General features: G+C 31.7%; 3 protein-coding genes across 3 annotated transcripts; 2 read left to right on the forward strand and 1 right to left on the reverse strand.

The window, feature by feature from the left end:
• Positions 1-2,197: 2,197 nt before the first annotated feature.
• Positions 2,198-2,937, forward strand: LOC133819401 (protein RALF-like 33). The gene has a single exon (XM_062252651.1). The coding sequence runs from the start codon at positions 2,272-2,274 to the stop codon at positions 2,644-2,646; it is 375 nt and encodes a 124-aa protein (XP_062108635.1). The 5' UTR covers positions 2,198-2,271; the 3' UTR covers positions 2,647-2,937.
• Positions 2,938-4,294: 1,357 nt separating this feature from the next.
• On the reverse strand, positions 4,295-6,766 carry LOC133819402 (heat shock factor-binding protein). The gene is made up of 5 exons (XM_062252652.1): positions 6,614-6,766; positions 5,876-5,929; positions 5,358-5,381; positions 5,212-5,254; positions 4,295-4,697 (listed from the first exon to the last, which is right to left on the reverse strand). Exons 1-5 carry the CDS (start codon positions 6,614-6,616, stop codon positions 4,528-4,530), a joined length of 294 nt encoding a protein of 97 aa, XP_062108636.1. The 5' UTR covers positions 6,617-6,766; the 3' UTR covers positions 4,295-4,527.
• A 9,566-nt stretch (positions 6,767-16,332) lies between these two features.
• LOC133815484 (uncharacterized) lies at positions 16,333-16,824 on the forward strand. The gene is made up of 2 exons (XM_062248322.1): positions 16,333-16,510; positions 16,646-16,824. The coding sequence occupies exons 1-2, from the start codon at positions 16,333-16,335 to the stop codon at positions 16,822-16,824; spliced, it is 357 nt and encodes a 118-aa protein (XP_062104306.1).
• Positions 16,825-17,557: the final 733 nt, after the last annotated feature.

A 17,557-nucleotide genomic window follows, 5' to 3' on the forward strand; every position in this document is an offset into this window, starting at 1 on the left:
GCATTATAAAAAAATTACAAAATAAAAATAAATATATACACAATAAATATTGATAATCTCGTGATAGTTTAATTATTAATATTAAAAAATACAGGTAATAATTTTTTTTATAATAAATTAATTTAGTTTGTAAAACTATTAAATATTTTTTAAAATGTCATGAAAATATATATTTTTTTAATGTTATGTTTGGTATTGTCATAAATTAAGTGGTTTAATTTTTTTAAGATTGATTCACCATTTTTTATATTTTATTTATGTAATTTGAAAGAAATAAAAATAACATTTAGGGACTTAAATAATATAATTTAAAAAGGTTGAAGACCTAACTGATACAAAATTAACTTTTAAGACCAAAGTGTTATAAAATGTAAAGAATTAGCACTGCAGCTGAAAAAAAAATATTTTTATTAATTGCTCATATGTATAAGCTCCTTATTGATATTTATACCGGTAATTACCCTTATTACTATTATTTTGTTGGTCTTGATTAAAGAATATATTTCATATATTTAGGTGTGAAGATGAAATAATGACAGCCCTATGAACGCGTTATTATTGACATAATGTGTGTTTTGTGGTGTTGAATATGAATGAAGCGCAGGTGTGTGGAAGCCTTACATTTGTCAATGTATTGGAGTGTAAGCCACAAAGTGCGCTAGGCTGTCGTTTTCCTGGAAAACGACATCCATTTTAGGACTTTTAATTGGTACAACTAAACAAAGGCACACACATTTAGTCATTTTTAGAATTACATAACTCGTACGTAATTACACCTCATTGTCACACTCACATTTGGCTGTCCATTATCATATATGACTACCTTTGGAGGCTATTACTTATCTCCATCATTAGCGGAAGACGGCTTTATCTAATCATCTTCCACTTTTTCTTTTTCTTTTTTTGGTTAATGATTTTGAAATTGGCTCAATTCTTTTTCACAATGATATATCATAATTTTCCATTACTCGTATGTTTTCCAAGTGTGAAAATTTTGTCATGTCTTAAATGTATAATTTGAGTATATTTTATATGTATCCCTACCATTGCTAGAAACAAAATTCTATGAATTGAAATTTAGTAACAATAAATATTTTCTAAATGGAATCAATCCATAAAAATACCATAAAATTAATATTTATTAAGTTAAAATTTGAAGAAATTATTATTATAAAAATAAAAATGACAACAAAAATAATCTTATGTATAAATTTTGAAAATAATCCACCTAACTAGCTTATAAGAAAAAAAAAAGACTCATGTACTATTTTTTTAACAATTAAAATTTGAGATATAGTATAAATATGATTTAAAAAAGAAAAAACTATCTTTTTAAGGTTTTATTTTTATTTTTATTTTTAAATATTTTTATGATTTTTGGTATATGTAAAGTATATAATTAGATCAACAATTATGATACTATATACTTCTTGAGATATTTTGAATAATTTAGAGTGTCAAAAATAGAGTTTCAGACTTCCAGTACTACCACACGCGTAACATTCTATTTAAACTCTATTTTTGACATTCTAAATTATTTAAAATTTCTAAAAAAATATACGAGATGATTGTTCTAACTACAATGAATGTCGTCATATAAAAAAACGATATCATAACTTATTCACGTATATGAATTGAGATAATAACTTATTTACGTATATAAATTGAACTATGTAATACGATATTAATTCATCATCATAATCGTTGCTTACCATTATTTTTTTTTTTTTTATAGTAGATGCATGAAATGTATTTTTGAATTAAAAGCCTTAAAAACTATATATATTTTTTAAATACAATATATTTTTATACGTAAAAAAGGAGTTCTAAAGACATAAGAATATTTTAAAAAATATATTTAAAAAAAAAAAAACTCTTATGATTTAGCATACAAACTCCTTTTGTTTGTTTTATAATTTTGGCTTTTGCTTTGGAAATAAAGAAAAAAGAAAAGACAAACTATAAATTCAAAATTCGAAAAAGTAAGAAATGATATTTTAAAAAACCATTAATAAAAGAAAAAGGAAAGAAAAACAAGTCAAAAGGTGATTAGTGGCTGTCCACAAAGCAATTGACATTCTTAAATTACAAGCATAGAGAGTCACGTTAAAGTCAAGTGGCATTTCTCGTAAATAAGTCACTAAAATAATGGCAATTTAAAAATATAATAGACTTTATAAGTTATAACACCGAAGCCAAAACCTGACCTCTTTCATTCCATTTCTTACTCCATTCTCATCATCCACACACTGTTCACAAACAGACCCAACCATGGGAACCCGAAGCCTCGTCACCTTTCGCTTTCTCGCCATTTGTGCGATCTTCGCCGTTAATTTAGCTCTGGCTTCATCCTCAGCCATAGATTTCAGTGGCAGCCACCAGCTGAGCTGGATTTCGTCGAGATCGGCTTGCACAGGAACAATCGCAGAGTGCCTCATAGCCGGAGACGATGATCTGGAGATGGAGATGGACTCGGAGAGCAACCGGCGTATTTTAGCCACGAGTCGTTATATCAGCTACGGTGCGCTCAGGAGGAACACTGTCCCTTGCTCTCGCCGTGGCGCCTCCTACTACAACTGCCGACCTGGAGCTCAGGCCAATCCTTACTCTCGTGGATGCAGTTCCATTACTCGCTGCCGCAGATAAATATATTTTTTATTTTTTATTTTTATTTTATTTTAATTTTTTCGTGTCTTTTAAAGTATTATTAATTACATATTGATGAATCTGATTGAAGATTGTTTGTTATATACATTAAGAAGAAGAGATTGGAATAATTTCTCAAAAAAAATTGAAAATAATGCTTATTACATCTATTTTTTATTTTATTTTAATTTTGTGACTTTTAATTTATTAGGACATAATTTATCTCTGAATTTTTGTAATTTTGATTTTTATATATTATTAATCCATGCTATCCAGAATGCATTATTATTGTATAGACTGTTTGTTAATTATCTTGAGATATGAAAATTGAATTTTATTTTTATATATATCAAAATTCATCATGTGGTTTCTCTATATTCTGGGTACTAGATTGATAAACCATTTTTTCTAAATTTCAAAGAACCTTGGTTTTGAATAAAATTTTATTTTCTTCACTTATTTTTTGAAATTGTGGCTATGAAATTTCGAGTTATCTCACTATATTGTCCTTGCAACTTACAACTGTCCTCCTTTTTCTTTTATCTTCAATTAATCAAGACAAATCAGAGGGACCACATGCCTCATTGATATTTGGTAGCCCTTTTCTCATTATGTCTCTCATCTTTTTTTTTTCTTTTTCGAAGAATTTTTTTTTTCTTTCATAATGTTAATTATTATTGTTGACATTATTAGGCAAATTCATATTCGATTTTTAGCGGAAAACGCCAAATTCCAGCTGAGAAATTTAATGAAGTTATACAAATCTAGTTAGACAATTGGCTCTAGTGTAGTGTCAGATTGCCAAGATCCAGCACATTCCCAATATCAATTATTTTTATTTTATTGAAAAGAAAGAAGAAGAAGAATCATATTTTTTTTGGGAATCTGATTATCTGGCCACAATTAAAAGCAAAAGCCCCCACATGAATGTGATCTCACATTCATTATTATGGCATCTAAATCTTAAGTTTTTCTTTTTGATGCATTTTACCTCATATTTCTTTGTCGCATTAGGATCTACAGAAGAAACATAACTTTATTCTTCTATTCTTTTTTATTTTCACTTTTCTTATGCCTATATTCAACTATAGAAACATAGCTCAGGACAACCACATTTTGAGGGCCACAAGAATCTCATAATTTTTTTGAAAAAAAAATCTTACAATTCCTGCTTAAAATTAAGAACCTCAAGTGTGTGTGTGTGCAACACAACTAGGCTGCAAAGGTTCCATGGCCATTTTCAAAAAGCCAGTTTGAGAAAGTTTCTTTTTTTTTTTAAAAAAAAATTCAAACTATATTTCCTTGCAAAGTTAGAACAACTTTGAGCTATCTTCTTATTGTTGTGGTGGCTTTTGCTCCTTCTGAGCCTAATTTTTACATGGGATTCTGCTGAGATTCGAAATACCATCAATGGTAAATAAAACTTTGTATTCGTATAATATATATATATATTTTTATATATTTGGATGGACTTGTGCAAAAGGGCATTATAGTAATGGTTGTATCCTATGTGGATATTAATAAAATTGATAAAATTAGTTGGTACATATAAAGATGTAATAGGAAGACATTTAAGGATTTGGTGACACACATCTAGTGACAGTTGGCCAGTCACAGATTTAAATCTAACATGTTGACACACAAGAAAAGAAAAAAAATGATAGATTTCGATTCAATAATTAAAAAGATTGATACTTCAAGCTTCCAGCTATTACTGGCCAGAGAAAATGACAACACAGACTTTTTAACAACACAAATGTTGAACTTTGTCTGAGAGTTGATGATATTCTATTTACTACTCATTTTACGTATTCCAAAACAAAAAGGCTCACAGAATCAGGGAATAGAAAGTTTAAATCAGAGAGTATGTTGTCAACCTTCTTAAACTGAGTCATCGCCGGACTTAGATTCTATCTTCGGAACTGGAGAGCCAGGTTCGATCTTCAGCTTGGAAGGGATTGAAGGAGAAGGAGAGCCCTCCACTCCCATTTCGGTTTTGAGATCATTAATGCTTTGTTCTAACTCATCAATTCTGCTTCCCATCTCATCAAGTGACTTGTAGTTAAGGAGACAAAAAACAAGTACAATTCAAGTATTTTTCACATAGACAATGTTAAATTTTACTGTCATAATGAGAATCGCTAAAATATCATAAGCATAAAGTACTTCTATTAAACTTCAGTGTGTCAGCCAGCAAATTTGTGCATAAAAGGAGTAATCGCTGGAAGTTTCATCTGGAAGCCAACCATAAGAATAAACAAAACTCAAAAGTCAAAGTGCATGTGACTAAAAATATAAATGTAAAAACCATACAAAATTTCCACCATGCTACAAACCATAAATTTTGACATTCTTTCCGACAAACCAAGTAGACAAAGAATACAATTGTCAAGAGGTTGTACTGATCGTATACATTATATGACAAGCCAGAATGAAAATGCCAATATGCTGTTAACAATGACCAAATGAAATGAACATATTCCTCCCTAATATGTGAAAATAAGAAGTGAACTGAAGTAGAATGAACTCATAAAAGTGCAACAAAAAGAAATAAAGAAAGGATATTCTTTGTAATGATAGAGTCAGACATTGCCTGGAATCTTGATTGCTGTAAGCAAAAACAATGTCAGCAGTGTATGACATATATCTTAATTCACCACGGTAGTATAAGTAATTACAATAACAAAACCTCATACATACGAACAACTCACCATCTGCTGAAGAAGATTTTGTACCTGAAGAAAAAAAAAAGATTAAGCAAAAGTTATGCTTTTAATATAAACTACGATGTATCACATAGTAAGGTAGACAGACTATATACATCTATGAAAAAGAAAACTGCAGTTTGCAGCCTCTGCTTCGTATTTAGTAAATACCATAATTATAACACAAGAACAATGTGAATCTGTGAAATGCAAAACCCAAATGATATACAAGTCTACCACCCTGCCAAGGGCACCCAAAGACATGGAAACACATTTTATAAATTATTAATTTCTTTGATTCTTTTGCTGGTCTCTACATTCATACCGAGAGTACAATCCTAAAATATTCAAAATCCACAAACTTTGTCGTCTCTAGTCTCGTCTATACAATATGTACCTACTGCAACTAAGGATCTAAATAACTGGAAACTTAGGAACCTTAACATATGAAAAGCACTTAAGCATAAAATTCATTCAATTTGAACAAACATATTCTTCAGATAAATAGTTTCCAAGAAACTCACAAATGCTGTCATGTCAGCAGTGCTCTGCTTTGAGTCATCCGCATCATGTCCATCCTGCCAAAATGCCACGAGTAACATAAACATTAGCATGTGACTAATAATATCACCACAAGGTACATGAGGTTTGGTCATGGAGTAACCCATTTACAGTTTATCATTTCAAAAACGTTTAATTTACTTATACATACTATCGGTCTTAATAAGGAACAAAAATAAAAAGAGCCAATTCATAGCTGCAATCACATGGAATAGCTTCTTCTGACCAATACTTTCCTGACTAGTTATCAAGAATTTCCAAATAGTAACACAGAACTTGGGGGCGTGGAAGGAGCTAAACCCAGGTACTAAAAAGTTCATAAGATAAAATTATTCATGAAAATAAAAGCCTCGAAATTTACTTTCAACCCTTTAACTCATTCAGCCTGAGCTTTAAAAAAACATAAATGAAATACTAAAATAAGAAGACGAGCAATGTGCTCAATGTCCTCACAACCACAGTCTCGTCTAAACCAAGAAAAGACGAACCTATCTTCTAAATATAAATATATATACATTTTTTTACATACATAATTTAAAAAGAAAATGAAATACCCAAGTGTGATCAAACAAATCGAACGCAGTTATAGATCGAAATTGGGTAATTTTCCTACACCCATTCAAATTATCAACCGTTTATATATCTTACAATCATATATAAATAAATTAGAGCAAATTTTAAGGCGAAAAAGGAACAATTACCATGTTCGAGTGTGTTCTTCTCTGCTGGTTAGGGCTTGGAAACTCGGTTGTGGCGATATGCAGTGTATCGAGAAGGCGTGGCTCCGCAAATTTCAAATATCGTACCTATAGTAAAGCTGTTCAGGTACTGAAATTACGATATTGTCCCGGCCAATGGCAGATTTTACTATCGAATTTATTATTGTAGGTGTTGAATATTGAAGGAATACGAGGGTATTTAGATGTCTCATGCGAGTTCATGAAGGGGAACCCAAATTTAATTTCTTTTTTTTTTTAAGAAAGACATTAAATTTATCCAGCAAAAAGAAAGGAATTTAATTTAATTTTAAGAGAAAATTAGTCATACAAAGGGTGTGATTTAATTTATTAATCGAAGTTGTTTATAGAATTTGCATTTTTAAGAAAAGTATTAAGACATTAGAGCAATAATTACGGAGATAAAAAGAGTAATTTGTAAAAATATATAATTTTCTAATATCTTTTGGCAAAAAAAGAAATTTTTGATACATTTGGTTTTTCATCACCTTTCTTACTCGTTTAATTATTACTAAATATATTATTTTACTCAATTAATTAAAAAAATTAATTTTTTAGTAAATTCGAAATATATAATCATTTTTTTAAGGAAACTAGTTTGGTGTTTGTATTTTTTCATAATTGCTCCATTCTTTTACCAAATGACAAGTTTTACAAAATGGATCAATTTAGGACCATTGTTCTAATTTTGGTTAAAATATTTTTAGTTATAAGATTAATTCTTGAATCGTTAGCAATGCGATGAGTATAAAAAAGCAGAGAAGGTGTTGGATGAGCTAAGAAATAAATATTATATTTGAAAATATTTTGACCGAAATTGAGTCTAGGGTATTATTTTGATTTATTTTATTAAATACAAAGTCTAAATTATTATTTAACAAAATACATGGGTTAATTGTGTATTCAAGAAAAATACAAGGCCAAATTGATGTATTTCTTTTTTTTTTTAATAAGAAAACTTAATATTATAATATTATAAATGATTTAAATTACAGCAAAATAAATTTTTTATATTTATATATATATTTTTTCTTATTTTAGTTAAGAAATAAGTTAAAAAATTATGACTGAATTTTTAATTCTTAAGAAATTATTATTTATTTTGATTGAGTGTAATGTTTTAAGTTTCTTATAATAACACATATTTATAAAGATGAAATTTATTTTTAATTTACTAATAAAGGTAATTTTGTACTTGTTATACTTGATTTTGAATATAGTGATGTGGCAGCTGACATGGCATGAACATGCCAATTAAGCGAACTAGGAGGGTCTAAATGCCCCCGGATGGCCAAATAAGATCTCACTTATATTGCCCTCACTAGAAACAGACCTCGCCAAAGAGACACTTTAAGCGAGGCGGACTTCAACGAAACAACATTTTTGTCTCACCTCCAGCATGTGTGTGCTTGGGACATTGCCAAATGGGGCAACTGCAAATGTCAGGGGCTTTTTGAGTAACGCAATAAGTTGTCCTATCACTCTCAACCACCATTTTGTCCCTATAAATACTGTAATTCGAGACCATTAATTGAGAAACTCAAGTTTGTATTCAAGAGCTGAAAATATTTAATTTTAATTTAATTTTTTTTATTTTGTAGGATTTAATTAGTATTTTTGACACTTGCAAACAAAGAAAGAAGAAAAAAAGAAAAAAAAAGAAATAAAATTGAAGAAAGGAAGAAAAAAATGGAACTTTTTTGAAGTAAAACGACGCCAAAATTTGTTTAACGCCCAAAACGTGACAATCACTAAGCGATAGTTATAGTAAAAGTCAGATGGTCGATCCACAAGGTGGTAACCTAAAACCAAAAGATTAGTAGAAAAATAACACAAAAAGTTAGTAACATGAAGTAAATAGAAATGAAAATGAAAATAGATTTGAGATTTTTTTGTTGTCTTTTTGATGAAATGATAAAATGAGACAAGTGAAATAAAAATAAGATGTAATCAAGAGTTGAAAAGTAGAAAGGTTTCAAAAATCATTCATATGCTTGTTTAGTTACTTAGTTACTTGATTTACAAAACTACACAAGTAAATAGTTCACATCCCAACATTTACTTAGAAAATCTAACATTAAAGTCCATATTATTTTCTAACAAAAGTCCGTTCGAGTTATAAAGTTATTTACTCTAGGAGCACAATGTTAATCTTATGAAAAATATAAAAATGACAAAATATCCAAGGGCAATAATGCAATATAAGATTAGACATAAAATTATGTATCAATATTACTTTTACTAATTTGAAACACATAGAAAGAGTATGACTAATCTTATATATTATTAGCACAAGTAAATAAAGATAACAAAATAAATATGAGGTTGAAATAACATAAACAACTCAAATACATTATATTAAGAACATAATAAATCAAAATAGCAAAATAACATTACTAACATATGGAATCATCCCTAATCTTCCTAGGAAGATTATACCAGTATGCTCATCATTCTCACAAAATTCTAAGAAGAAAGTATGAGAAGAAAGTGAGTAGAAATTTTGCTATAGTTTATTTACTCTAAAATTACATACAAATGTGAAAGAAGAGTCCTTATTTATAGAAGAAGAAAAAATTTAAAAAGAAATTAAACTACAAATAGGGTTTACAAACTAAATCTGAAACATTAATAATAAAATATGATTTTATAAAATCAAATCTTATTATTAATATTAGCCTAGCTATATTAGTGAATGGTCATCATGCCTCTTTTTCTAAATCAACACAAAATGTGAGCTTTAAAGCTCAAAATGGAAGGGTCCAAGGCCCAAAAAACACACAAAATGAGTTGATATGTGGCTGGTGGTAGTTGGTGGCATTGACCAACTTGTGGCCAATGGGAGCAAGCCACGTGTCGCGCTGGAGCTGAAGGCTGGCGTATCGGATCAGGTGCGAGTCCGGGTCGTGTAGCGAGGTAGGATGCACGGGCAGGTCTCCGGGTCACGCGGGCAGGTCGCTGGGCTGCTGGGGGACCTGGGCGACGCGTGTTAGGTGAGGGGTGTGCCAAGTATCGCTGGGAGAAAGAGAGAGGAGGAGGAGGGATGGCATGGGCCTGGCCCTTGGGGCCTTTTTCTGCGCTTCTTTGTCTAAAAAATACCAACTTTCTCTTCTTTTTTTAAGCTTTACATTGTTCTTTCTCCATTCTTCTTTTTATTGATGCCCAAATACAATTTATTTCTGAAATTTAAACACAAAATAAATTAAAAATTACTATTTTTCAATTATAAAATATATTACAATAAATTCATGAAAATATTAATTAAAACTTAATTTATTTTGAACTTTAAAACTAATAAATTGATATTTTTGAGCACTAATTATGAGCATTTACTCCTTGTAAGAATCCCAAAACTAATATACTGACTAAAGTGAACGTAGGTAGTTAGTGACCGAACCACTATAATCCTTTGGTGTTCTCTTACAATTATTGCTCAATTATTCTCTTTAGGGTTTATGCACAAAAGTTATCACTCCTAATTAATTAAGTTGTCCAAAAATTGAGTCAATAGTACTGAACATTATTTTAGGAGTGTCAAGAGAAATTTTAAAAATTTATGTGAGATAAAAAATAATTTTGTTAATATTATAGTTTTATAAGTTATAAATGATAAATTAATATATAAGTGACATATTATATTTTGACGTGCTAAATGATTGATATTTTATTTCTTAATATTTAATGAGGACACTTAAGTGAATTCAATAAAATAATATATTTGGCAATAATTGAATAATTAAGTGTGAAGAGTAAAAAAGCATAAGTGTCCCTAATCTCACTCTAAAGATTAATGATTTTCATAAAAAAAATTAATGATATATGCACTTATATGTTCAAAATATTTAGACATGTTCATGACATATTTATTCAATTAATGAATCATATTTATTTAAAAGTGTGACTCTCGTAAGATATGTACCATATCAATATATGTAAAAATACATACCATCCTCGTTTGGATAAGTTTCTATTAGCTATTATTTTGCTTCTAGAATTAAAAATAAAAATCATTTTGGAAGTGTTTGGGTAAAATATAAACTTTTTTTTTTTTAATTTAGAAGTCATTTTGGGAGAAGTTGGGAGACTTTAACTTCTCTCAAAAAGACTTTTGAGAAGTTATTTTCTAAATTAAAATATTTTTTATAATTCCTAATTTACTCATAAAAACTATTTTTTTATTAATATCCAAACACTTTAAAAATAATTTTTCATTAAAATAATATCTTTGTAATAGTTATCTAAAAATAAATAAATAAATAAACTGCAACTTTTACTTATTTTATACTTTTTTTTTGAATGAAAGATAAACTTCATTAACGATTCAAATCGTCCAAATAAATGGTAATCGCATCAGCGGGAGTTGTGCTCTCCACAAAACTATGACTTGAATAGAAACGAGAGGCTCTTGCTCCACAAAACTATGTTTGCATATCGCTTAATGAAACAAAGAGAAACATTAGAAAGAGAAGACAAAAGCATTCTACAATCTTGAACTATCAGTCCAAATGCAAAAGACATCTGAATTGGAGCTTCCACCGCCAAACAGTCACCAAACAGCCAGATTCCACAACAACATTACACCATCCTCTATCCCTTATCCAACTGAGAGCCTCTTTAACACCTATAATTTCCACCAGCTCAAGTCGCACCTGACCAACCTTGGTGCCAAAGATTGCCACCATGAGACTTTCACATGATTACGGGCCACACAACCAAAACCAAAATGCCCTTGCTCCTCAAAAATGGCTACGTTAACATTTGATCTTAATCATATTTTCAGTTGGTAAAGTCTAATGCTCATCCCCATTAGAAGAAAGTGAAAGACCTTCTAAGGGTTCTATCTTCATATTTTGAGCATCCTTCCATTGATTAAGAACTAACCTAGCTGTGGAGACCACTTCTGCAGCCAAATAGATAGTGTTTTTTTTGCACAACAAATCATTCATGGCCTTCCAAATCGCCCAACATGCCATTACTACTTCCTCTACTGAGTCCATATCCATTCTAGCGAAAAGATACCCACAATGAGAAACCCTGATCTTGATCAGCTCTAGTGTCCACCCTTGATCTATTCCAGCAAGCACGAGCAAAAGAACAAGAGACTAAAACATGGTGAACCGTTTCCAATGCATTGCAACCCATCGGACAATAAGCTTCAACAAGGACTCTTTTTTTTTTGTAATTGAACTCTAGTTGGTAGACAACCTGTACCATCTTGATTAGTGCTCAAAAATGTCAATTTATTAGTTTTAAAGTGTAAAATATATTAAGTTTTAATTAATATTTTCATGAATTTATTGTAATATATTTTATAATTGAAAATATTATTTTTAATTTAATTTTTGTTTAATTTTTTAGGAATAAAATGCATTTTGGGCATTAGCAAAAAGAAAGAGAAATAAATAATTAAAACTGAAAAATGAAGTGAAAATTAGGTATTTTTGCAAGCCAGCAGCCCAAAGAAGCAAGACCCACCTCGCTAGGCCCAGAATGGGTTGCCTGCCCTTTGCAGCCAACGTGCCACCTGGCGTGCTCTCCGCCTGACCTAGTTAGCGACCCGCACTCGTGTCTGACCCGCCCGCGTGTCTAGCCCCCAGCTCCGGCCCGATCTGCTTGACCCAGCCCGCCTACTTCCTCCTTTCCCTGCTGACAACTGCGACACATGGTACGCTCCAATTGGCTGCGAATGGGCCAATGCTCCAGCCACTTTCCAGCCCATTTTGTGTGCACTTTGGGCCTTGGACCCTTCCATTTTGAGCTTTAAAGCTCACATTTTGTGTTAATTTAGAAAAATGGACATGATGGTCATTCACTAAAATAGCTAGGTTAATATTAATAATAAGATTTGAATTTTCAAAATCATATTTTATTATTAATGTTTCTGATTTATTTTGTAAACCTCATTTGTAGTTTAATTTCTATTTAGTCATTTTCTTCTTCTATAAATAGGGACTCTTCTTTCACATTTGGTATGTGATTTTGAGAGTAAAGAAACTATAGCAAAATTTATACTCACTTTCTTCTTAGAATTTGGTGAGAATGATTAGCATAATGGACTAATCTTTCTATGAAGGTTAGGGATGATTACATATGCTAGTGATGTTATTTTGCTACTTTAATTTACTATGTTCTTAATATAATGCATTTGAGTTGTTTATGTTCTTTCAATCTCATCTTTATTTTGTTATCTTTATTTACTTGTGCTAATAATATATAGGATTAGCCATGCTCTTTCTATGTGTTTCTAATAAATAAAAATAATAATGATACATAATTTTATGTCTAATTTTCTATTGCATTATTGCCCTTGGGTATTGATAACTCTTTAATAAAGAGTTAGTTTTCATACTTTTGAGCTTATAATTTTAGACTTAGGTTGAGTGATGTTTGTGTATTTTGTTATTTTTAGTTAATTCTTTTCCTTTTTGTGTTCTTGTGTCATTTATGGTGTTTTAGAGCTGAATGTAGCAATTAAGGAATTTGGGTATGAACTTGTCCAAAGAAAATAATGAAAAATGAAAAGACTCTTATTTGTTTATTGTGTGCTGAAATATTAGGTTTGCTGGAGCAAAAAAAGTTTTGCTGAAACATTTTCAGTAGGAATCAAAGAGGAAAAGTCAGCATATAAGGGAAATACAAGTGACATTTCATTAATTAATATGTCAAAAAGTGGTGAGGTGGCAGCAAATCAGAATGTTAGCTGCATTTTAGAAGGAAGATTCTAGAGAAAAAAGAGGAGCTCATGTGGAGTGCTTGGAGGGCATTTTTGGCAAAAGAGAAAAAATGGTTTTGTACCCTAGCAAAAGAGGAGAAAAAGACAGCCTCCATTACTAAATTTTTTGGGCCATTTTTTGGGCAGAAAGAGGAGCACAACCATTTTTGGAAAGAAAAACCAGCAAAAAAGAAAGAAGAAAACAAGAAATCAACAAGAAGGAGAATGAAAAACAGAGCTCAAGCATCATTTTGGATTCGTTCTTTCTTTTATTTCTAAACTTCATTTTTATATTTTCTAAGTTGATTTCTGAATCTGAATATTATGGGTTGTATTGATTGTGGATTAATGTTTCTTAACTCAACCATGAACTAATTTTTATGTGGTTTGAATTTTTTATGAACCCTATGTTATAGTGTAGTAATTTCTTGTACTTTATTTTAGTAAAATCTATCTTGTTCATTCAAGTTTGCTTATATTAATTTCTTGTTGTTGTTTGGCAAGCAATGTCAAGATATTTAATTATATTTAATGCTAGAAATATTAAATGTAATGGGAAGAACTTGGATGACACAAGTCATAATCTAGGTAGCAAGTAACATAGGGATGTGTTGATTGCCTTGTGTAACTTTTGAGAATTGAACCTTGAATTTGCATTCTTAAATCAGATTTTGCATATGAATATGTTTAATTAGGTAAAGGAATTAATATCATAAAATTTGGGAAAGTTTTATGAGTGTTTAGTGAATTCTTGTTAACCTAGGAGTTTTGCTAAAATATTGCTGCCGCAATCTGTTCAGGATTATTAATATAGGGGGAATCAATAATTCAAGTCAATTTTACAATCCATATATTTCTTTCAATTTTCTTGTTTAGTTCAGTTTTAATTTCAGTATTTCCATCTCTTTAATATTTTGTTTAGCCTAAAAACAACCCATTTGATTTTAGTACTTTTAAGTTGTATAGTAATTATTTTGCTTATTTTTCTATTTTACAATCATTGTGGAGACGATCTACTTATCATTATATTACTTGTGTGATTACTTGCACTTGCGTATTTAAATCGAATATAAATTTATCACAAGTTTTTGGCGCCGTTGCTGGAGATTGGAATTAGAAATTTTTGTAAAATCAATTACTTGCAATTTATTTTTTTCTTTGTTAAGCTAACCTTGTTTGCTTGCTCTTGTGTTTTTTCAGGTGATTTACTGTATGACCGAGAAAGAAGACATTGAACTAGCTCCTATTGACCCTGAGATTGAACGAACAGTTAGAAGAAGACTAAGGGAACAACGGGCTCCAAGCCGCCTTAATATGGTTGAAGAGGTTGAAGGAGTTGAGGGTGCTAATAATGTCGCTAACGCGATTGCTATGGCTGATGATAGAGAGAGAGAGAGCCATAAGGGAGTATGCTGCCCCCATGTTCAATGAGCTCAATCCGAGCATTGTTAGGCCTGAAATTCAAGCACCCCAATTCGAGTTAAAACCCATGATGTTCCAAATGTTGCAAACAGTGGGTCAATTTAGTGCGCTGCCTATTGAGGATCCTTATCTTCATCTTCGTTCATTTTTGGAGGTGAGCGATTCTTTCAAGCTTCAAGAAGTTATTTACGAGGCCCTAAGGTTGAAATTGTTCCTTTTCTCTTTGAGGGATCGAGCTAAAGCTTGGCTCAACACCCTTCCTCCCGACTCGGTGACTACATGGAATGAGTTGCTGAAAAATTCTTGATGAAGTACTTTCCTCCTACAAAAAATGCCAAGTTTTGCAATGAAATCATGTCATTTCAGCAGCTTGAAGATGAATCATTTTGTGAAGGGGAGAGATTCAATGAGTTATTGAGAAAGTGCCCACACCATGGGATCCCACATTGTATACAAATGGAAACATTCTATAACGGGCTCAATTCTTCCACTCGCATGGTGTTAGATACTTCAACTAATGGGGCTATTCTCTCTAATTCCTACAATGAAGCCTATGAGATTTTGGAGAGGATAGCTAGCAAAAATTATCAATGGTCCAATGCTAGAGCCTCAACAAGTCGAAAAGTCGTTGGTATACTTGAAGTGGATGCATTGACAGCTTTGACCGCTTTAGTTTCTTCAATGACTAACCTTGTCAAGAACATGAGTTTGGGGGGAATGGTACAACCAGCTACTATGGGACAAGTTGCTGATGTATCTTGTGTTTATTGTGGAGATGGGCACACATTTGAGAGTTGTCCTTCGAATCCCGCTTCAGTTTGTTATGTGGGGAATCAAAATGCCAACCGTAATAACCCATATTCGAACTCTTATAATTCAGGGTGGAGGTAGCATCCAAACTTCTCATGGGAGGGGGGGGGGGGGGGGGGGGGGTCAAGGAGCTAGTTCAAGCGGAGCACCAATGCAAAACATGCCTACATATCCACTAGGGTTTTCTCAACAACAACCAAGAGCTCAACCATCCCCTCCTCAATTGTCTCAATCAAGCTATTTAGAGAGTTTAATAAAAGAATATATGGCCAAGAATGATGCTGTGATTCAGAGCCAAGCGACATCCTTGAGGAACTTAGAAATTCAAATGGGGCAGCTAGCTAATGAGCTAAGGAATAGACCACAAGGCATCTTGCCTAGTGATACTGAAAATCCAAGGAGAGATGGTAAAGAGTAATGCAAGGCGATCACTTTGAGGAATGATAAAAATCTAGAGTTGAATGAGGATAATCCTAAGAGAAAAAGCGAGCCCACTTCAATCCAAAATAGGGTGGAAAAGGAAAAAAGAGTTGGGAGTTCGAATATGTCCAATACTGATCCTGAAGCAAATGCTGCAGCAATTCCTCCACAAAATGCATAAGAGAAGCCAATGAGCAAGCCACCTCCACCATTTCTTCAATGATTTCAAAAGTAGCAGCAAGATAGCCAATTTTAAAGATTTTTGGATGTTTTGAAGCAACTCCACATCAATATACCTTTGCTGGAAGCTTTGGAACAAATGCCTAATTATGTGAAGTTCTTGAAGGATATTTTGACAAAGAAGAGGAGGCTTGGTGAAATTGAAACGGTTGCTTTGACTGAAGGTTGTAGTGCTATTTTGAAGAATAAAATTCCTCCTAAGTTAAAAGATCCAGGCAGTTTCACAATTCCAATTTCTATTGGGGGACGAGAAGTTGGTAAAGCTCTTTGTGATTTGGGAGCTAGTATTAATTTGACGCCCATGTCCATTTTTAAGAAGTTGGGAATTGGAGAAGCAAGGCCAACTACACTCACCTTGCAATTAGCTGATCGTTCTATGGTGCATCCGGAAGGAAAGATTGAAGACGTCCTAGTACAAGTTGACAAGTTCATTTTTCCAGCAGATTTTATTATTCTTGACTATGAGGAAGATAGGGATGTACCGATCATTTTGGGGAGACCATTTATTGCCACCGAGAGGACGTTGATAAATGATGAAAAAGGAGAGTTCACCATTCAAGATCAAGATTAACAAGTCACATTCAAGGTTTTTAATCCTATACGCTCTCTTAATGAAGTTGAAGCTTGCGTGGCCATGAGTGCTTCTAACTTCAAGTTGATTGAAGAGATGCATGAAAAGCATAGCATAAGAGTGAAGAAAAAGATCCCTTTTGAAGAAATTGAGAAAGGTGGTGAGTCATGGACAAGTAAGGAAGAAGAACCATCTCATCCTCCAAAGCTACTGAAGAAAAAGAAGCATAGAGGAAAACCTCAATCACAAATGTTGGAAGTTGGGAAAATAGTGTTTTTCACACTCTCTAGTGAAATCAAGGTGTGATGGTGGGTTCTTAGTGAGCAAGGTGTTTCCCAATGGTGTGGTGGATTTATATGGTGAGAATTTGGGGAGAACATTTAAGGTAACAAGGAAAGGAGCAAAGTTTGGGGGAAGTGAGGTTGAGCAATACCAAACCTCGGTTTCCTTGAAAAATCCTTAAAAAAAAATTAAGTTTGGGTTGCTATGGTTTTTGGATGATTCATTTGTACAGCAACTCAAAGAAAGAAAGAATAAAAATGCATTGAAAAAAATAATATAAATATATATATTAGTGTTTTTAGTTATTTTAATTTTAAATTTTGTTATGTTAATTTCATTTTATTGTAATGTTGTTTTTGGAGTGGTATTATGTGTTTTTTGTGTTTCAGGTGTTAAGAAAGCAAGCACATGGTGTTCTGGAAGTAATTTTTGGGTATGATTGTTTTGCAAA

The sequence above is a fragment of the Humulus lupulus genome, chromosome 2 (genome assembly GCF_963169125.1).
Source record: "Humulus lupulus chromosome 2, drHumLupu1.1, whole genome shotgun sequence".
Taxonomy (NCBI): domain Eukaryota; kingdom Viridiplantae; phylum Streptophyta; class Magnoliopsida; order Rosales; family Cannabaceae; genus Humulus; species Humulus lupulus.